This window comes from Natator depressus, chromosome 10 (assembly GCF_965152275.1).
Source record: "Natator depressus isolate rNatDep1 chromosome 10, rNatDep2.hap1, whole genome shotgun sequence".
Classification (NCBI taxonomy): Eukaryota; Metazoa; Chordata; order Testudines; family Cheloniidae; genus Natator; species Natator depressus.
In genome coordinates, this window is record NC_134243.1 from 7,078,333 (window position 1) to 7,100,337 (window position 22,005).

At 51.3% G+C, this 22,005-nt stretch overlaps 2 protein-coding genes across 2 annotated transcripts in view; one reads left to right on the forward strand and one right to left on the reverse strand.

The window, feature by feature from the left end:
• Positions 1-781: 781 nt before the first annotated feature.
• MIEF2 (mitochondrial elongation factor 2) lies at positions 782-11,705 on the reverse strand. Its single transcript, XM_074964560.1, has 4 exons — positions 11,573-11,705; positions 7,639-7,792; positions 5,229-5,409; positions 782-3,494 (listed from the first exon to the last, which is right to left on the reverse strand). Exons 2-4 carry the CDS (start codon positions 7,783-7,785, stop codon positions 2,428-2,430), a joined length of 1,395 nt encoding a protein of 464 aa, XP_074820661.1. The 5' UTR covers positions 7,786-7,792; positions 11,573-11,705; the 3' UTR covers positions 782-2,427.
• A 1,763-nt stretch (positions 11,706-13,468) lies between these two features.
• FLII (FLII actin remodeling protein) overlaps positions 13,469-22,005 on the forward strand; it is a 28,780-nt gene continuing 20,243 nt past the window's right edge. The window contains 4 exon segments of the mRNA XM_074965073.1: positions 13,469-13,600; positions 16,324-16,434; positions 18,580-18,651; positions 20,249-20,329. Coding sequence (XP_074821174.1) covers positions 13,538-13,600; positions 16,324-16,434; positions 18,580-18,651; positions 20,249-20,329 — 327 coding nt within the window. The 5' untranslated portion in view covers positions 13,469-13,537.

A 22,005-nucleotide genomic window follows, 5' to 3' on the forward strand; every position in this document is an offset into this window, starting at 1 on the left:
GCAACTTCCCCACCTTCAGACAACTTTGCAGTAACTCTCCTGGGATCAGGGCAAAATACAAAGAAAGGTCAACAGAAATACCATGTAACATTCCATTTTACTTCTCTGTCCCTCACTCCTACTGTTAGGAGCAGCTGTGGCCTAAAAATACATCCCCGACCTGCTGGCTAAAATCAAAGGATTAAAAGAGGCTTTGTAGGGCAAGCACTGAGCTGGCTGAACACTGTAGCAGAACTTTAGTCAGCACTGTTATAACTATGGTAGCAGTAAGCTGGCTGCAGCCTATTCACCCACAGAAGCAAGCCTCTGCTGCTTCTTGCCACACAGCTAAAACACGCTCAGCATGATCTCTTATCAGTTTCACCGCACAACACAAAGCGTGGTTTAAAGACAGTGTCCCCATTTGGCCAGCCAAGTACTTCAATTGTCAGAGCACTATACACGCATTCAGCTAAAGGGAACGTAAGAGCGAGCGCAGACAGTTTTGAAACTCTAGTAGCACGTACAGGAATCTTGTTCTCCAGGAAAACTAAGGCAGCAAGAAATGCCTTTTACGCTACAGCTCATCGTGAAACAGAATTAAAGGCCTGAGTCCCTCAACTCGAGCTGCCGTTTCCTGAGTGAAATCTCCCCTCAGGGTGAAATCTGTGAAGGGGCTGGGGGAGAGTGATAGAGTTGTACTATCTTTAAAGCAGCAGGGAGTCATCCTCTGGTAGCGAGGGCCATAAGTACCCAGATAGGCAGAGCCAATGCAGTTATCCAACACAAGACACCCATTCCGCAGTGAGGTTTTATTCTCGTCACTAACATGGTTTAGTGCCTACAGATCAAGTAGTCTTCAGATTAGAGGAAATCACAGTGCACTGAGAAACAGATTATTCTCCCCCCCACAAAACACAAAATACCATCTCTGCAGAAAAAACTAAACACCAGTAGATACTCACATTAAAAGGCTGCAGGTTTATTTTCTACCCATAGTGTGCAAAACAGGCATGGTTCTTAATTCACGAGAACAGTCAGAAAATGTATTTTTAGTATTTGAAATAGAGCTGGTACCAAAGTAAATCTTTGAGCAGCACTACAAAACCAACTCATTCTTAACAGGAAGACAAACATAAAACCACTTCAGCTCTTGCTAACAGGAAGCCTTCTGCTTAAAGCATCATCCCCATCCTGCCCCTTTCTGGGGGTAAGCGGAGTCTTACTGGTGACCTAGAAGGGGCAGGATCGCTAGATAGCAGCAACATATGCATAAAACAGTTGAATCTGAAAAGCTGGAGTGGGGACTGTCAACATGATTCATTTTTAAAGCAGAGGGGAACTTGGGGACAACAGCAGTAGCTACAGCATTGTCCTAACTTGCAGCCAGGCTACCATCTTTTGTGTGTCCACAGTTGTAGCAAGATTCAGGATCACTTAGTTCCATCTATACCGAAAGGCTTTGTGGAAACAACCCTGTAGGACCCATCTCTCTCCTTCAATCACCACCACCCTTAATCCCGCTGTGGAGCTCCCGCTGAAGTTTGTAGCAAAAAGTGCATAAGGAGGGAGAGTGAAAACATAAAAAAAAAAAAGAGACTCACAATCGCATCCTGAACCCCTATTATTGGAGCTCACGTTAACGGAATGAGCAACACCGGTTAGATTTAGCTTGTCCTGTGGGGCAGCAGCACTCGTAACACTGAAAGTGCGTCAGGAAAAAGCAGATGGGAGCTGACTGGCTATGGCAATATCCTGTGGTGCACGATCAGTTGATACTGATTCTCTCCTCAGGCCTGTCCCTTCATGCTGCCAACATCCTGGGTTTGCAAATACATACCAGGTTCCAACACCGCCCCCCAAGAAGTTGAGAGCCTGGCACTTTAAGAGTGAATTTTGTGCTCGTGAAAGGGGCTGGACTGAGAGCCCTGAAGACAAGTCCAGTTTATACACAGCCAAGGTACAGGACAAGCAATGGCAGTGTAAGGTTCGCCACACTCACTAGGGTCTTGGTCTGCAGGGCCTATCTCCAGGAACAAGGGGAAATTCAGTTCAGTTTCCAGGCCCATTCAGTCCTGGGCCTCATCATGTTACCGTGCCAACCGTGATGGCAGTTTGGTAGGGACACTAGTTCACTAGGAACTGGAGGGAGACCAAACTCACTTCACCCAGGCCTCACCACTCAATAGATGGTACCTGACTTCTTGAGATTACAGCCATGGGCTGGATTGGAAGTGGCGAGACCTGGTGGTGATAGGCTCCAGATCTCATTTCCCATCCCTTTACTCAGGCACCTTGTGTCGAAAAAGTGAATACTTCGTTCACTAAGTGCAAGGATTTCACCTGGTAGCGACTAGGAAGTGAGAAGCTTTGCAATCCACTCATCTTGGAGAAGTGGATGCAGAGAAGCGCAAAAAACCTACAATCAGGATCTCCCAGGCTCGCAATTCATTTATCGACACGTTCCTGCAACAAGAGGTCTGGCTGAGATACAGCACTGTAGAGTGCATACCCCATCTCATCTATCTCCTCTTCCAGCAGCTCGCAGAACAAGTTAATCTGACTGTTGAAATAGCAGGGGAGGAAGCCTGTCTCCAGGTAGCCAACCAATGATTCGAGTACGTGCTGGAACCTCGCAGCCAGGGCTCCCTCTCCCCAGTCTGATTCAGCTTCACTCAGGTGGAGGAGGACATGAGTCAGGTGGCTGCCAGTCAGTTTGCTCAAGAAGGGATGGTTTTTACAGACGCCTTTTAGGATTTTGAGGCAGCACCGCCTGGCTCCAGAGTCTGCAGCATCCAGATCTTTAAGCTTGGAGACCTCAGACCTATAAAAGCTTTGTCGCCAGAGGTTTCCCACAAGTCCTTTTGGAGGCATGGCAAGAAGAACCTTATCCCCAGCTTCTGTCACTGGGCAGAGGGTTATGTTCAGCTGGGTCTCGTAATGCGTAACCTCCAACTTCAGCTCCTCAGAAGCCACCACGGGTCTGATGAGGCACTCCAACATGCTGCCTATGGCAGGCCAGTTGACGGAGGCCACCAGCATTTTATGAAGCACCTCATTGAGCACGTTGGAGGAGAGGTACCCGCCTACTATGAACCTGTCCCAAGGGCTGCTCCCGCGAGGGAAGTACTCCAGGTCAGTCCGCCTGATCATCCAGAACTGGGGGTCTTGTACAATGGTGTCCTTGCCTGGGATGAGGCTCCAGAGCGTGGTTTCAAATACCAAGGGCAGCATGAAGCAGACATGGTCAGCAGCAACAACCTGGAGGTCGTCGCAGAGGGAACCACTGAGGAACATGCTGCCGAAGGGCAGTTCTGGGCACTTGTTTTGCAGGAAGCTCTGCAGTTCAATGCAGATGTCCTTTGCCAGCTGCTTACCCAGGGCCACGTCCGTCTCTGGGATGGTGACATGGTTTCTGTAGTAAGAGAGGAGTTTCTCCTGGAACGTGAGACAAAGAGTCCTGGATTCTTCTTGGGGAGTCTCCGGGGAGGTGGGATGGCCATGAGGCTCAGCGGCTGGGAAGGGAATAAAGAGATGTATTAGAGAGTCAATGCTTCCAGAGGGGGCATTGTAAGTACAAAAAATAATGATCACCATCATCAGAGCTGGAGACCAAATCTGTACTCAGAACAGCAACAGCATGAGCAGCGGCAGTGCCAGCTTCCCCCATGCTAGCTGCATCCGACACGTCTCACTCCTGACCTGGAAGGATCATCAAGGCTTTAGCTTGATGTCCAGGGTCATCCAATCCTTGGCCTCTCAGCTGAGATTGCCAGCAAAGTACCAGTGAATGCTCTGCAGTTACACAGCACCTTTCACTCAAAGATCACAACTAAGCCCTACGACCATGCTGGGACAGGGATTACCCTCACACGTCAGACTGAAAAGCCACAGTAGGAAAGACTTTGTGACTTGCCCTGGGTCATCGATTCAGTGCCAAAGCTGGAAATGAGACCCAGGTCTCCTGACCCAATCTGGTCCTTTAGAGACTCAGGGTACGTCTGCCTGCCGTAAGAGACGTACAGCTGACTCGGGCTCACGCTACGGGGCTATAAAATTGCAGTGTAGACACTTGGGCTCGGCCTGGAGCCTGGGCTCTGGGACCCCCAGAGGGAGGACGGTCTCTGAGCCCGAACCTTTACCCTGCAATTTTATAGCCCCAGGAGCCTGGGTCAGGTGGCCCATGGGTCTTTTATCACAGCACAGATGTCCCCTCAAGTTCCACAATGGGGGCTTTCTACCCTGGTGGCTTTGATTCAGGCACACCCCATTACAAACTAGATAAAACCACCACAAAAGCTCTTGGGGGCAGTCACTGTCAGTTCTGTTTTCGTACAGCACCTAGCACAATGGGGACCCGGTCTGTGACTGGGCTTCTCCAGGCTACAATACTACAAGTGAGTGAGGGATAGCTCAGTGGTTTGAGCATTGGCCTGCTAAACCCAGGGTAATTAGTTCACTCCTTGAAGGAGCCATCTAGGGCAAAAATTGGGGACTGCCCCTGCTTTAAGCAGGGGGTTGGACTAGATGACCTCCTGAAGTCCCTTCCAACCCTGATATTCTATGAATCTATGAATAAGTAATTTATGGAAGCCAATGACAACACAGAAGCAGTGACTTGCAATCACTGCCAGATGGGCTGGCTTTGAACAGGCACTTAAATGAGAAGAGCTCCACATTCCAGGACCACCCTCTGCTTGATGCCTCAGAGTATCTTAGTATCTACACTGACTACCTGGCTGATGCTCCAAGCAGTCTAGACCAGCCTCCCACAATCCGGCCAGCTCTCTCATTTCTGGATTAAAATATGCCCCATCTGGTCTAGATGGCAAGGAGACTCAGGAGTGAGTGTAACCATCTCTCCCCTGCTAACGTGATGTGGAACCAGCTGTGAACTGTGCCATCCGCCACCCACTAGCCAGCCAGCTGTGTGGAACACACTGGGCCAAATTAACCACTGATGTAACACCCCGATGCCAAACAAGAAGCCCATGGAGACGAGTCAGCGTGGCTAGCCGAAAAGGGTAGGCAAGGACTGGTCCATGACAGGAGACAGGATGAGTTCCCCAGGAGCCAGAGGATGGAGGAGTTCTCATATGGTCGTGTAGTGTGACTTAGGGAACAACAATCAGTACGAAAACAAGAGGTTGCCTGATGGCAACAACACGCAGTGAACACCTAGGACAGGTGTTTTAACCCTGTCTAGAATTTGGACACTAGGAGTAAGGAGACGCAGCACTGATCCTGACCTTGGGCAGGAAGGGTCGCAGATGTGGACAGCAGAGACTTGCCGAGATCTGCCCGGCTTTGCTTCTTTGGAGGCTTTGGCACTGCCTTAATCAAGCTCAGATCTTGCCAGCTCTCCTCGATGGACTTCTGCTCTGCCTTAGCATCGTCCTCGTCGGGCGAGCTGGTGGCTCGGTCTATCAGCTGTGGGAGCAAATGCAAGAATGAAGGTTCACAGCTGCGTCACTGCTCTTACCAGTGGTCATCTCCGACGGACTCACCCCAGCTCTGCTGCCAAAGCATCCATCCGTCCAGAAGCGGACTGCTCTAGAACAGTTTTATTTACTTTTCATGCAAGTTTTTACTGCCCACGAACTACGCTCAGCTGCCAGCACTACAGAACAAAGAGTATGGAGGGTAAGCAGCAATGCAGCCCCCCGGTACACTGCCCCACACCGGATGCAGAGGGAGCATGTCTAGACACGCAGAGGGTAACATGAGGACGTGTACCATAGATTAATTGGTTCTGCAGACTGATGGGCTTGTTTCAGAGCTCAGCTGTTCTTCCCCCTTGTGAATGTTACAGGGGATTTGCTGTGTCTTAGTCTAACTATAAGACAGAATTTCCACACCAGACGAACAGAGACGCTAGACAAATCAGAGAGCGCTTCTGTCGGGGGTGAACATGTAGATACAGCACAGTCTTTCCTCTCCCTTTGAATCCTCGCTCCTTATTCTCAATCAGAGTGGATTAAAGAAATGGATTTAAAAAAAAATCAGATTTTCCTTAGTTTAAATGAAAACAAGGATGATTTTTTTTTTAATAAATCGATTTAAAATTAAATTTGAAATTGGCAACCTATGTTAAGGCCTAAACTTCTTATGATCATTTAAATTAAACACCATAAATAATATTAAGCAGTACATATTTGCTGCCAAGTTTTAAAAAAAAGTCAATTCACTGCACTGATGGAAGTCTCTGGCCTAGAGCCAGAGTCTGATGAAGTGCTAAACCACTTTTGACAGCAGTAGCCTCTTCTACAGACTCAGAGAAAATATTTTCTTTATTTCAGTTTATTCAATTAGTTCAGTTCAATGATTAGTTCATTCAAAGATGAGACACCAACTGGAGCTGAAAAACCAGGAGAGCTTCCATCTATGGATGAAAACTAGGTGTGAGGACCTAAAATCTTGAAGGATGCAGTGGCCAGAAATAATCAGTTCAAGTCACTAACTACAGTTAATACGTCTTTTGTTTAATACATCACTTAATTTTAAATGCAAAATATGTATCCAGCACATTTACGGTAGTTTTAATTCATAACAAATTTAAACGCTGGTTTTGTGCATTTTAACTGAATTTGAATGTCAATCCAAATGGGATTGGAATTTGACCCAAACAACAAGTAAAAGATTAATCTACTAAAGATGGAATGCATCATTCACCACTTTCTAACATACAAAATCTAAGTTATGCTATAGAATTGCTTAAATCAGTGGTCCCCAACCTTTCTTGTGGGAATAGCATATTGCTATTCCCAGAAGACCGTGGTCGGCGCCGGACACCCCGCTGCCAAACGGCAACGCTTCTCGGCGGTGGGGTGTCCTGTGGGCACACAAAAATGCCCTGGCGGGCACCACGGCACCCGCAGGCATCACGTTGGGGACCTCTGGCTTAAATAAATGTGTATAGATACAATGTATCCTCCTGGTTAGCAAAAAAACCCCACTAAATATACCTAAACTGTAACTGCTATATTTAGTTGCAAATCAACGTAAAAACACACAGTTACCAGCCAATGAGAATCAACTTTTCTTTAGGGAAATAACTAGACAGTACAAATGCAAACCATCATTAAAATCAGTCATTTAAATCTCTTTGATTGAAAACAATTCACCCTGTTCTAAATGAGAAAAATCTTGCAGTCCTGTTTTTTCGTTTGTTTGTTGAGGAAACCAAACGGTTTTCTTCCTTTTAACAGAAAGCCAAATCGCCTTCATAGGCAGAGTTCAGGGATATTTCAGTGTCCCAGGCTGGGAAGAATGATGGAGACAACTCGCTTTCTCTCCCTTGCCCCCTGTAGTAATGCTCCTCCCTCAAGAAATACACACAACAGGCTTTGTGATCTTTGATCACATGGATATCACATGCAGAGCTTCTACTGGCCCAGATCACAGACTCTACTTAGAGGAGGTCAAAGACTGTTTGGAAAGAGAGACATGTACAGAAGGTCTGCTGCATTGATGTGGCTAGGGCGGTTTTCGGAAGGATGCATTGCAAGGTCTTAATCCCTTGCAATCTGGGAGTGTCGCTCTTTTGTTAACAAGGGACAGCTACTTAAGTTCCTGAAGTCCCAATGCAGAAGTCACAGCTCGACAAGTGTGAACAGGACATTAGTCACTAGTCATGTTGCAGAGGGAACCCAGGCTTACCCGTTTCACCACCAGAGTTGCGATGGCCAGCACAGCAGCACCCCCCACCCCAAGCACCAGCCTGGCGTTGGCCAACAGGAAGTCAACAGCACTGCCCAGCCCGTTGTCGTCCCGCCTCTTCCCCCTTTTATGAACCAGCTCAGCCATGTTCAACCTGCAGAGGAGAAAGAAATATGCAAGGTGAGGAGCCCAGGCTGGGGTCCAAGGTGGCTTTGTGGAACCATTTGAGGGTACTGAAGATCAGGGAAATTTTTCACACAAGAGCATCTACTAGTTTGTGAAACAGCCTCCCCAGGGAAGGGACGGATGGTCATTAGCTGGGACATTTCATAGAATCATAGAAGATTAGGGTTGGAAGAGACCTCGGGAGGTCATTTAGTCCAACCCTCTGCTCAAAGCAGGACCAATCCCCAACTAAATCATCCCAGCCAGGGCTTTGCCAAGCCAGGCCTTAAAAACCTCCAAGGGTGGAAATTCCACCACTTCCCTAGGTAACCCATTCCAGTGCTTCACCACTCTCCTAGTGAAACAGTTTTTCCTAATATCCAATCTAGACCTACCCCAGTGCAACTTGAGACCATTGCTCTTTGTTCTGTCATCTGCCACCACTGAGACCAGCCGAGCTCCATCCTCTTTGGAACCCCCCTTCAGGAGGTTGAAGGCTGCTATCAAATCCCCCCCCCCCCCACTCTTCTCTCGTACAGACTAAATAAGCCCAGTTCCCTCAGCCTCTCCTTGTAAGTCATGTGCCCCAGTCCCCTAATCATTTTCGCTGCCCTCCGCTGGACTCTCTCCAATTTGTCCACATCCTTTCTGTAGCGCGGGGCCAAAACCTGGATGCAATACTCCAGATGTGGCCTCACCAGTGCCAAATAGAAGGGAATAATCATGTCCCTCGATCTGCTGGCAATGCTCCTACTAATTCAGCCCAATATGCCGTTAGCCTTCTTGGCAACGAGGGCACACTGCTGACTCCAATGCAGCTTCTTGTCCACTGTAACCCCCAGTGCAGCCAAATCAAGACTAGAGAAAGCAGGGAACAGACGCAGTAGATCTCTTTAGTCTTTGATAGCTTCTTCATACTCACCTTCCTGGGTCTACATAATCACATCTCCATCTCCCCTCTTAGTTCCTCTTGCCCCTTGGCCTTATCAACACCTTCTTACCACTCTCAGCTCCATGCCCTCCCCCTGCCAAACCTGGAATTGCCTCCAAGTTGCTATAACAGCCCCAATAACCAGCACTTGGTGATCAGAGGAGAAGTCCTCCATTTAACATGTTTCTGCTACAATGAGAACATTGAGTCCTTCCTCTACAGGTTACTGAACCCAGCCCTGGAAACGTGACAGGGACGGGAGGAGAGATAATTAAACAAAGATGGATGTTAACGGAGGTCCTCCCCTGTTTCTCTTACACTGAGAAAGGGAGGTATTTGGTGCAACAGGATTTTCAGACTCTTGTAATGGAAACTTAACTGAGACTCACATTCAGTTTCTAGACAACATCTTTGCTCTAGGACAGTAGTTAGAGCAGGGGGCTGGGACAGGAGTCCAGAGCACTATCATTGCAGTACCACGATCAAGTCCCAGGCCCTCTGTGACTCTGTTTACCCAGAGGTATGTTGTAAAGTGCTTTTAGAGCTACAGATGTAAGGAAGCAGGCATTACAGAGTATCATTATAAAGCACTGGCTGAAGCCCCGACAGGACTCCCTTAAAGATACAGTGCAGGGGATTGTCTAAGATTGCTCAAGCAGCTTAAAGTCCATTCAAGATAAAGGCACCTCGCACTGCCCTTCACGTGGAGATTCTGCTTCTTTCAGCCAGTGAACAAAACAAGGCTGAAGCTCCTCCAGCAGCATTAGCAATCAAGCAGCTGCCTTGTCCTATTTCCACCATGCCCTATGTCCATCCTCTTAGTTTAACGTTGCAATCCTCCCCTTTCCAAGCTGCAGGGCCACATGGGCATTATTTTCACCCCACAGCCAGCAGAGGAGACCACCGCGCACATCCCTTCACAGGCCGAGCCCTACTCCTTTCCTACTGCTGCTTCGCCACAGAAAGGGGCCGCAACCAAATTATTAGATCCTGCGACACTGGGAGCGTACAATTCTGCCGGTGAACTCCACAGCGTAGACCTCCCCTCCCCTGTAGTTTGAAGCCCACACAGCGTCTGTATCCATTGCTCACAGGGCAGGCACAGCTCATGAGTAACGATCCCACAACGGCTCAGTTTCACTGTGTCACTACGGGAACAGGAGAGATGCAAATCAACAGTTTATGGGTGGCTAGGATCTCAGGCTATTAAGGGCTCAAAATCTAGTTCCCCGCCGCAGTTCCTGCTTCAGAACACACGCACCACAGGGCAGCACGCCTATTGGCAAAGCGGGCGCTCCGGTGCCAAGCCCCTCATTTCAGCATGCACCGCCCTCACCAGCAGGCAGTCACCGAATGCCAAGCGGGGCTAGATCAAGGAATCAACAAGGCTATGAACATGTAGCAGGTTTCCCGAGGTAACCGGCTTAAAGAGCAGAAACGAGTCTGTTAGTCCCTCAAATATACGGTGTTTATGGGAGCAGGCAGTATGTCCCTGAATACAGTGGACGGACCTTGTTTTCTACAGAGAAGAAACAAGATCGCGGCCCCGTGCATTTGGCACAGAACGTCCCCCCTCTCTGTCTGGAGATGATCTGTCACAAGCTACAGGTGGCTGCCCTGAAGCGTTAACCTGCAATTAACTAGCACTCCCCATGCAAAACAAAGTTAATATTAAGCCCCAGCATCGCTCCAGCAGGCAAGTACCCCCCACTCCCCCAGTCTGCCCGCCTGCAGATAAAACAGGCACAGCAAGCCTAGTGGCTCAAATGCACACAACCACTGAAGCTGCAGAGCTAGCTACACAAGCCACCCTTCCTGCTTCAACCACTAGACTGCACTTCCTCTGGGAACAGCACAACCCAACCGTGGTGGGTGGCTGCCCACAGCAGGACTGACAAGTGCAGACGGTTTAAGACACCAGAGCAGGAGTCTCCAGGGCAGGGGGAGGGGGGACACGCCACCTCTGCTAGCTCGCAGCCCCACAGCACCTGGGGGGAGGGATAGCTCCGTGGTTTGAGCATTGGCCTGCTAAACCCAGGGTTGTGAGTTCAATCCCTGAGGGGGCCATTTAGGGATCTGGGGCAAAAACTGGGGATTGGTCCTGCTTTGAGCGGGGGGTTGGACTAGGTGACCTCCTGAGGTCCCTTCCAACCCTGATATTCTATGATTCAGCCTCACTGCTGTCACTCGTCTGGGCTGCCATTTTCATTCACAGCCTGGGGTGCGGAGAACTACACCGGGGAGGGGTGAAAGAGTCACACCGCATTCCCCAGCCCCACTACACAGCTGGAGGCAGAGTCACACCCCCCCCAACACCCACCCCGTAGGGCCCGATTCGGTTTGGCCCCTCAGCTGTGGGCTCCTGTCCCCGCAGGGTGAGGAAGAGCGAGCCCAAGGCGAGCAAGAGGCCCAAGCTGCCCCAGGCCGCGAGCGCTGGCGCAGCGGCCAAGCCAGGCTGGAGGCGCTCGCCCAGGGGGATCGGCCCGGCCTGGGAGCCAACAGGGATCAACGCCCGGTCCCAGGCGGGATCGGACGCAGGCGGCCAGAAACACCCAGCCCGGGCGGGCGGGAAGCAGGGAAGCGCCCCCCTTTCCCCTGCGGTACGCGGACGCACCCTGTCCCCTACATCGGCCCGACCTACGCAGCTGCGGAGCAGGGACTCTGCTCCCGCCCCACGTGCCCTTGCTGTGTAAACCGACGGGGAGCGCTCACACAGCGGTCTAGATCCCCCCCCCTTTCTCCTCCCCGGGTCTAGATCACGGGGCCCCCCGCTCTAGATCCACACACCCCACACGTCTCCTTGAGCCCTGCCCCCGGGCGAGGCGCGACCGCGCTCACCTTGGGCAGCGAGCCCCGCTAGGTCAGGGCATGTCGAGGCGGATCCCGGCAGGGCCCGGGCCCCGGGGGCTGGAACACAACTCGGCCGGCCCCACGGTCAGGGCAGCGGCCGCTTCTGCGGCCGCCGCGAACGTTGGCAACAGCGAGATTCGGTCGAGCCGGGGCGGACCAATAGGAGCGCCCGCCCGTTGTCTCAGCGTTCCGAAACGGAACGACCGGGTGGGTTGTTGCCAATCGCACCCCGCCCCTCGCCCCCTGCTCCGGGCTCGTCACACGTGGGCGGATCCCGGCAGCGCTTCGCCTTAAAGGCACAGCGGGGCCAGGAAGAGCCTTCCAGCGGGCGCAGGGGTTGGGGACATGGGGCTCAGCTCTAGCACAAGCACATGGTCCTACATACCGAGCTGACCGAGACTCTGGGGGGAAGCGCTGAAAACCCGCCCCGGGAGACACCCCCCACCCCGCCGCCACACACTAGCATCCCTCACTCCTAAATTAGGGTTGCCCCCTATGCAGGTTTTCTCAGGATCGTCCCTTTTTTGAGGTCGCTGTCCCGGGAGCGGGAGATCTGTAAGGGTGTTCAGTCCACGCTGCCACCTGGGGAGCTTTATGGGCTCAGGATCCTCCCGGATGTCCTGGCTTTTGGGGAGCTCAGGGGTGGCAACCGTAGCTTGCCCCAGTCGTGGACCAAAAGGAGCCCACTGTGCTGGGTTGTGGTACAAACAACCAAAAGAGGTCCCTGCCCCACAGGATCTGAGGCAAGAGACAGCAAGTGGCTACAGACAAAAGGGATGGGGGGAGCACAATGAGGCCATTAGCATTGTTTTATTATTAATATTTGTTAGTTATTCTTAATAGCCTGTCTCCTTTTGCCCACAAAGACAGCCAGCATGTCGTGCAGACAAATACACTGAAATCAATGAAAACAACGAGGGGTCCGGTGGTACCTTAAAGATGAACAGATTTATTTGGGCATAAGCTTTTGAGGGTAAAAACCCCCCACTTCCGGGCACTGCACAGCTACGTGAGCAGAGCTGAAGTGAGACCATAAGGGCTGAGGCCCTACCTGCTCCATGTTGATGTTGAAGAGAGGACTAGACTGGACTGGACTGGGACTCTGCAGACCTAGGTCCTAGTCCTAGCTGGGTAACTTTGGGAAAGCACCTTGGCTCAGTTTCCTCTTTTGTGAAATGGGGCTAATGATGCTGCCCTTGTTTGTAAAGCGCTTTGAGATCTGCTCGGTATTATTTTCCCAGCAGTCGATGTTCGTCCCAGCATCCTTCACAAATACACCCCCTCTCCTTCACCGATTGCTGCCCTTCACCCCGGAAATGGCGGTGTTTCAGGAGTTTGGGGAGCGTTTTGGATCTTTCACGAGGACAGGAGCTATAATAAAAATGAACAAAACACCTCTAATGACTGCAAACAACATGAATGCACAACAAGGCTGTAGTGCTAGTAACGTGTCTTTAAAATATTCCACATCACACATGAAAACACTAACAATCAGGCTGCCTCACAAGCATCCTCTTCTCACCGTCACTGTTACAGGGGGCTAGGCCGGGATATGTGAGGGTATGAAAAATGATCTAAAAATCGTGCTTGGAGGAGCGCAGCTAGGAGAGTTCTCAGCAGTAGGTGAGAATGAACCGCAAAGGAGAATGAGGACAGATTTCCCCACAGGGACCAAACAAAGGGGGCTTTACACCAAATTGTGTGTCTGCACAAGACAGGCAGCTGCAATCACTTCTCCCCCTGGGGTGTGTGTGTAAAAGCAGGCTTCTCTAAGTCTGGGAAATTTGTTAGCGCCCTCGTCAATGAAGGGGTTAAAAGAGGGAGAGCCCGGCCTCCATCAAGTTTGGCTGTAGTGTGCGAAGGGCCAGCCCCTGCTTCCTTGAGGGCTGTGTCAATGTAACACACCCTGCCAGGAGGATCAGCCAGCCCCACTGGCTGCAGCTGAGAGGAATAATGGCTGCCACTGGAGTGCTCCCCTTTATCAGGGGGGTGGATCTGAGTGGGAATGACTTCAAGGTAAATCAGGGCCCCCCTTGAGCTGGGCTGGGTGGGGGGAGGGGAGTTTAATTCTGGGGCTGGGCTGTGGGCAAAGCCCAGGGCTGGGAAACAGACAGGGAGGTGGCTGGGCAGCTCCCAGAGTCTAGGCCCTGCCTGCTTCCTGCATGGCTAATTTTAGACAGTTGCTCACCCCTGTGGCTGCATCGTGGGGCCGGAGATCATGCTTTGAGCTACTGCGGTGGGTGTTTATCCTCCAGAGGCCTCCCCCAGGGATTGGAGCTGTGCGTGCCTCTGTTGAGCTGATTTTTGAGAGAGGAGGAGAGGCTGTGTTTAGTTGCCAGAGATGCCTGGCAATTTCAGAGCCCCTTTCTGGGGCCCGGAGGGGGGAGATATGAATGGATCCCATGGCAGGCTGAAAAGCACGATGTACTGTCATGTTGGTTCTGCTCTATGCTGTTATTAATGGCTGCATTGATGAGACTTGGCGTTTGCCTAGCATTTTTAAACCAGGGCTCCATGCACTGAAACGAATTAAGTCTCCTCATGATCCCTGTAAAGGGGGCAAGTTTGTAAAACAGCAGTTCTCAACTGGGGGCCGCGAGCAGGTTCCAGGGGGTTTGCCAAGCAGGGCCGGCGTTAGACTTGCTGTGGCCCAAGCCAAAGCCCCACTGTATGGAGCTGAAGCCCGGGTCCTTGAGCCCTGCCACCCGGGGCTGCAGCTGAAGCCTGAGAAACTTAGCTTCATGGGGCCCCTTGTGGCGTGGGGCCCGGAGCAATTGCCCAGCTTGCTACCCCTAACGCTGGCCCTGGCTTTTATATGCAGAAAAACAGTTGTTGCGACACAGATGGGCCGTGGAGTTTTTATAGCATGTCCGGGGGATTCTGGGGCGCAAAAAGAAGAAGGGTGAGAACCTCTGATGCATCCCAGAGAGATGAAGTGGCTTGCCCACGGCCACGCTGGCAGAATTGGGAATGGAACCCAGGCACTGTTGTTCCCAGTCCCCTGCTCTAATCCCCCAATCGTGTTTCCTCCTTGGAAATGCTGCTCTTCTGAGTTATATTTCTCCGACCAGGGGTTAAGATGCTGCTGGGTGCTGCTAGTCCTTTGGCTTTGCTCGCAAGTCAACCCTGTTTCCCTGGGCCCATTACTTGCCCTTGGCCACGGGTGATTTTGCTTGCATACGCGAGACATAAATGACTCCCCCCAGCTTTGCCCCAGTGGTGTGACATGACTGATATTTGATGCATGCATAATTTGACTGTGCTACTAAGGAGCTTGACCCCTGGGATGACCCAATGTGCTACATTTATACTGATTCCTACCCTGCGTGAAACTGTAACCAGGCCGGGCAGATAATGAGCTCACGCTGGCCCATGCCAGTCGCTGCATCTGAGGAGCGGGATTGCTGCTCTGCCTGCCCTTGATGGGGCCCACAGAGATTTTACCTCCTCTGAGATTAAAATTCAGGTTCTTCCTTTGCGATTACCTCCCCCCCACACACACAACAACTGAGCCCTCCCATTCCAGTGTTGGCATACCTGACCTGGAAGGTAGTTAAACAAAATAATAGCCATTTAGGCCCTGATCGTCCCAGTGGTTCCATGCAGGTGGGCCCCCGTTGGTATGACTGGGGATGGGCGCAGGGGTCTGTTTTGTGAGGTGGCTGGCAGGGTTGAGGCCTCCGCCTGTCGCTGGAAACCAACTGCAAAGCCGGCCCGTAAAACGCAGTTGCACAATCTGGGTTAAGCAGTTTGCACATTAGAGAGGCCTTTTGTTGCGGGTATGGGCCTCTGCCCCTCCCCTCCCAGGATGGGGCTCTGGAGGCTGGGTTGTTCTTTAGAAAGCAAATCCTCTTCCTGACAGAGGTGGCAACATGCCTGCTAAGGCCATGATCCTTCAGGGACCGAAACTCGTGCATGACGTGTCACTCATGGGAGCAGCTCCCTCGAAGCCAGTGAGCAGGCTCTTGTGAATGAAGTGACCCATATGCTTGGGCCGCTGCAGAATCAGGGTCAGCTGGTGTCCATTCATGGGATTTATGCTGCCTCCAAGCCCTGTCATCTTGCGTAACCTGCCTGACCATTTCTCCATTCACACTCTGCCATGGAGATGTTCCCCTCCTCTGTGTCAATTCCCAGGGCAGATCCTAGCTGGGCAAGTGTGCACTGGGATAGTTTCTCAAAAACCTGTAGACCAGGCACCTGTAGCCACCAGTGCTCTAAGCTAAGAGGGCAACCGTGATCCTCGGCTGCATAAGCAGGGAAATAAATCATAAGCAGGGTGGTGGAGGGGAGGGGTTGAGAGCCGCACAGGAGGGACAGCAGGGGGCTGTTGAGGGTGCAGGTCCCAGGGTAAGAATCCCATGAGGGGGCTGCAGGATGTTTGGGGGAGCAGGGGCTGAGAGCCCTTGAGGTGTGGACAGCGGGGTGCAGCTCGGAGTCCTGTCCAGCTGTCCCTGTGACGATCCGATGTGTCAGCCTCATGGTAACTGCGATGTCCGAGTGCATTTCATTGGGGGTTTGTTACAATAAGGCATACGCTGTCAGAACGGCCTGTCGCCTTGGTATGTTTGGCTGGGATCTTGGCAAAGAGGCCTGGGTTGGTTTCACACCTGGGGTGTGGTGGAGGGTGTTAAGAGCACAGGGTCTGTTTCATCTCAGGTGGATGAGAAACCTGGCAATGCCCATTTCTCTGCCGATCGGATGCCGCAAAATGACTTTCTCTCCCCCTCTCCTCTCAGGGTGGCTATTTTCCTGACCACGTGAAGGCCATGACCAGCTTGCGATGGCTGAAGCTGAACAGGACGGGCCTGTGCTACCTGCCGGAGGAGCTCTCTTCCCTCCAGAAACTGGTAAGAGCTGTGCAGAAACCTGCCAGCGCTCTCGGGAAGCTGGGCTTTGGGGTGGGGGTTTGAGTTGCAATGCAGGTGATCGCATGGAGCCGTTGAGCACCAGTAAACGGAGCTGGCAGGCTTCAAATGGAAAGTGCCATGGGCAGGCAGACCCACCCGAAAGCTTCCCCTACAATCATCCCCATCATAATACCTAGTTTTTAACTCGTGCTTTTCATCCATACCGTCTCAAAGAGCTTTGCAAAGGAGGTCAGCGTGATTATCCCCATTTTACAGCTGGGGAAACCAAGGCATGGGGAGGTGCTGTGACTTGTCCAAGCTCACCCAGCAGGCCAGTGGCCAAGCCAGGAATAAAACCCGTGCAGCTTGGTCTGGTGCCCAGGCGTGCGCGCACGCACACACACACACACACACCCCCTTTCTCTTTAAGGGTGACCTGCAAAGGATCTTCAAAACCTGGGCTTGCGTCTTTTCTTTAGCCAAAGTGCTCATTAGATGTTGGAATGAAACCAAGAGAGGAGTCCCCCTGTGCGAGGCGCTGCACGGTCCTTCTCTCGCTCTGCTGGTGGGCTTTCACTGTCTTGTGATAAGAGGAAAGTGGTGGATTCACCATCCCTTGAAGTCTTTTAAGTCCAGACCGCGCGTCTTTCTAAAAGATAACTTCTGACTGAGCTACAAGAGGTGGGCTTGATGCGGGAACTGCTCTGTGGTATTGTGTGGCCTGTGTTCTAACTAGATAATTCCAAGGCCTTGGAATCTGTGTCATAACTTCACTAGTTCTCCATAGAGCCTTCTTTGGTGAAGAAGATCTGAATATCTAATGGTGTGGGCAAAGGCACCTCCTTTCCAGCCTGCTTCCTACATTATAAAGAAGCAAAAATGGGCTCAAATCCCAATTATTTTTTTTCTTTTTTTTCAAATCACCTTTAATGGAATCCCGTCAGGTTAAAACTCTCGCTTCTAACCACGCCCCCAGTAACTCCCATGACCTGTGTGACTGATGCTGTCCTAGATGTCAGTCTAGCAGCTGCATGCGTGCTTGTCCTCACTCACGTGACTAGTCTTAGGGATGTCGATGCGATGACACACAGGGGTCAAGTTAAACTTGCTCATAAGTGTTTGCAAGAGGGAAGCTTTTGCTGATTAAAGTGGAGTGAATGTCTTTAAACCAAATTCACCAGTCCTTTGATTTCTGTTTGTAACCAAACTAAAAATAGTTCAGTCAATTTCACTTTTGTTCTTTGCCTATTCGGTTTGTAGTCAGCTTCACTTAGAGGTTCCCCTGCGATATCTTTATACCTAGTTTTTAAATGGTGCTTTTCGTCCATAGAGCTCAAAGAGCTTTACAGAAGAGGTGCTTCTCTACCCAAGGCATTTATCTTAGCCGCCCCCCCCCACACACACACACAGTCTTTTAATGTATTTATCCTCACATAGCTTAGTGGTTTGAGCATTGGTCTGCTAAACCCAGGGTTGTGAGTTCAATCCTTGAGGGGGCCATTTAGGGATCTCGGGCAAAACTTGGGGATTGGTCCTGCTTTGAGCAGGGGGTTGGACTAGATGACCTCTTGAGGTCCCTTCCAACTCTGATATTCTATGTTTAACATATTAACACCGCTGGTGGGAGGGAATCTGGTAAACTGAGGCACAGAGACTGTGATGTGCCCAAGACTGCTCAGGAAGTCTGTGGAATAGCAGGGAATTGAAAGAACCTGGGTCTCCTGAGTCCTGTTGAGGCCACCCTGCCACTCAGCAAACTGCTGCAATGTTCGGGATGCAGCAGGGCGAATATTTAAAAAATAAATAAATCCCAGTTTCCATTGGAATGATAAAAGCAAATGCTGGGAACTCTTCTCTAGCATCAACCTGCCTAGTGGCGTCTAGAGCCTTTAAAAACAATGTTTTTCAAAATAAGCCGGAGTGTTTGGGACTTGAATGAAGGAGCCTGACTGTGTTCGGAGCATGTCAGTGGTAGACAGTCCCTGCCCCAAAGAGCTGGACAGTCTAAAGAGACAAGGGGCCCCCCAAGACAGGGTAAGGGGCAGAAAGCTCAAGCAGAGTGAACGGCAGCAAATGGCATGGCAGTTCCACGGTTTCTTTTCATTGTGTTTGTAACCAGGCGTTTGTTCTTCGCTTTCCAAACAGGAGCACCTGTCTGTGAGTCACAACAACCTCACCACGCTCCACGGAGAGCTCTCCGGCCTGCCGTGCCTCCGGGTGAGTAACCCGCACTGCGTCCCTCTGTCGCCCAGCACCCTGCTGCGTCAGGGGAGAGCGCTTCTCTGCAGATGCCCGGCAGCCAGCCCCTAGCTACTGGCCTCTCCTCTCCCACTGATTAACATGAACGTGTCTATTGGACAGATCCCAGAGTGGAAGCCCAGGCTCCCTTGCCAAGCCTGGGCCCAGCTGGGCCGATGGAAGAGCTTGGAGAGCTCCCCAGTGCTTCAAGTGGCTCCCATCCAAACAGGGCGAGCGAGCTCTTCAATGTGACCTTAGAAACTCATCCCGCTCTAGAGGCTGAATCCTCTAGCTGCATGGAAATGCTCCAGGGCTGCCTCGGCATGGGGGCTGGTCTTGTCTGCAGTTACCGGCTTGTCCTGCATGCAGGCGTCCTGCGCTACCTCTCCTTTCGCAGTTCCAAGAGCGAGCGCCGGTGGCTCCCCGGGGCCTGTGAGTGGCCGCTGTAGCCGGTCCACCTCGCGCAGGGGAGGAGGGATTGGCTGCTCCGTAGCCAGATTCTCCCCACGCTCTGGTTGGCGAATGTTTTGGATCTGCTGCAAACCCCTGAAGGAGAGCTTAGTCCACAAAGATCCCCTCCTCCACCCCTGGCCATGCTTTGGTAACTTCCTGAACCACTTGCTGTTCTGTAACCCGGCCGGCTTCCTGGCTGCGGCTCCGTCAAGGGGCTGGCACCCTGGGCCGCTCTCGGGCAGAGCACCTGGCTGCCGGGGCTGCGTGCCTTTTAAAGCGTCTTGTTGCCGGGGTCAGCAGAGCGATGCTGGGGCTAAATGGTTATCCCTCCCCCCGCTACCAGGGGAGAGGGGCTCTGCCTTCTGGGGCTCCCCGCCTGCGGAGGTCCGTCTCAGTGCCCATGTCGATACTGTCAGCATATTTAAGGCTTTAACCTCCAGATGGGGGTGTCACGTTACACTTGGAAACCCCTGTTAGCTGGTGGTGACGGGATGGATCACTTGATTGCCCTGTTCTGTTCATTGCCTCTGGGGCATCTGGCACCAGCCACTGTCGGAAGACAGGATACTGGGCTAGGTGGACCTTTGGTCTGACCCAATACGGCCGCATTTATGTGGCCCAGCATGGGGCACCTGTGGAGATGCAGCCTGGGGCTCTTCCCTGGGGGGCGGGTGCCGGTGCCCTTCTCTGGGGGGTGGGGGAGGCTGGACACCCTTAACACCCATTGGCACTGCTGGGAGCTGACAGGATTGGGCCCTTGGTCTGGTCAAAGTTTTGTTTGGTGGTGGGTCGGAGGAGATCCCTGGATGTAGCGCTGTGGCTGAGAGGCTGAATGTGCTGGTATCCACCCCCCTCCCCCAACCCACGGCTTCCCTTCCATATGGCAGGAGCTTTTCTGTTTTCTCCTCCGATCCCACCCAGCTTCTCTTCTGTCCCCGTTAGCCCTCCCTTCCACATGCTGCCTCCCTCTGCTAATCCTCCTCCTTTCGGCCCAGTAGGACCTGCTCACATCTGGTCGGTCTTTGCCCCCGCTCCGATGCGGGTGCTGAGTCAGGGGCTTGGGAGGGCCCGGGCCGTGCCTGGATCCAGAGCCTTGACAATAAATCTCTCTTCCCCTTTTAAGGCAATTGTGGCTCGAGCGAACAGCCTGAAGAATTCAGGAGTTCCTGATGACATTTTCCAGCTCGATGACCTCTCGGTGCTGGTATGTGCTCCCTGTTCGCTCCGGGTCCCTCCTTGCTCTCCTAACCCAATCAGTGCAGTGCAACTAAAGAAGCAGAGAGATTCCAACAGCATCAGTGGGGAGGGGAAGGAAATCCTAAACCAGCGTGCTCAATCAACCCAAAAGAGAGGCAGCATTGTCTAATGATTAGAGCAAAGGGTGAGAGCCCGGACTGCAGGGTTAAATTCCTGCCTCTGCCACTGACGTGCTGTGTGACCTCTGCCAAGTCTCTTTGCCTGTCTGCACCACTTTTTAAAATGGGGAGTGTACCCATCTTTCTGAATGGCTTTGAGTCACGCTTTGTTTTAAGGGCACATTCATGAATGGCTTAACGCTATACAGGCTCAATAAATCGGTGTTTTAACAAATGGCTCCTCGGTTGTTAAAGTCCAATAGCACCAAAGGTGACTTATAAACGATGGCTTAGAACTATCTCTAACCCCACCTACTTATGTGCGTCTCCCCACCTATAGCGGGGCGAAGCAGCGTTTGATTTTTTAATTTATTTTACAGTTTCAGTGAATAATAATCAATGTTTGTTTTTAAGCATTTTTTAGATTATCAATTTAAATGATCTCAATTGTGTGAAATTATGGGGGGGGGGGCGTGTCGGACAGAGATTAGCCAATGACCGCAGATGTTGAGATTCAAAAAGCTAAAGCCTTAGAACCATGAAAACACAAATTGTTAACGTCCCAGGTCAATATATATAATATATAAGTAAACTTCCTTCAATCAGACTCCAGGTTCTCGAGCAACACTTTTCTGACTTTGCCTATCTGTACATTTTGACTGTTGGAAATATTTTCCCAGTCGTTGGTGTGTGCGTGCGGTGAAATCGACGTTTACCGATACTTTCCAGTACCATCTAATCCTTCCACGCCTACCTAATACCACGTTCTACCTGATTGTTTGCAACATGCTTCTAACCTCTATTAATCCTTGATTAACCCTTTACAAATGTACCCGTGCCGCAAAGTGTGACTGTTGGAGATTCCTGGATGTAAAGGCGCCGTCCTGTTTACCAAGGGTGAGCCTGCTAAAAAGTGCCTAACTCCCATTGACTCTCCATGGGAATTGGGAGTGTAACTTTCTTTGGCAGGTTTCACGGTCCTGGCCCTTATTAATAAAACCTGGCTGTTGTCGATAGGCCACACGCTCCCCAAGGAACACAGCCATGTACACTATAATGGCTTTGTTCTTGGATCTTCTTTTTAAAGGGACAGGCTGTTAACTTCGGGGCAAGGCTCTTCCTATGGGTCTGTACAAGACCTAACATGATGTAGCCCAGATCCTGATTGGGACCTTAGGTTATCAGTGTATGTATTATGGTAATGCCCAGTTTGACCTCTGATCAGGACCTTAGGGCATTACTGTAATGCACTTTACCATAACACACATCATAACCTGCTTGACCTCTAAATTCATCTCCATTTTAAAGCTGATCTAGTCTGCTCAGGAATATCCTTGGGGATTCCTAATCCTTCTTTTGTAAGCACTATGCTCTAGCTGAGAAATAAATAAACGTCAGATAAGCAGCCATCGTTTTGGTGTGAGACCCCAAAACCCCAATGCACATGAGCTCCCCTAGGTAGTTGGCAGCTGCTGAATCAATTAGCGGCACTGATGCCCCTCTGAAGGGAACCGATGAAGGACAG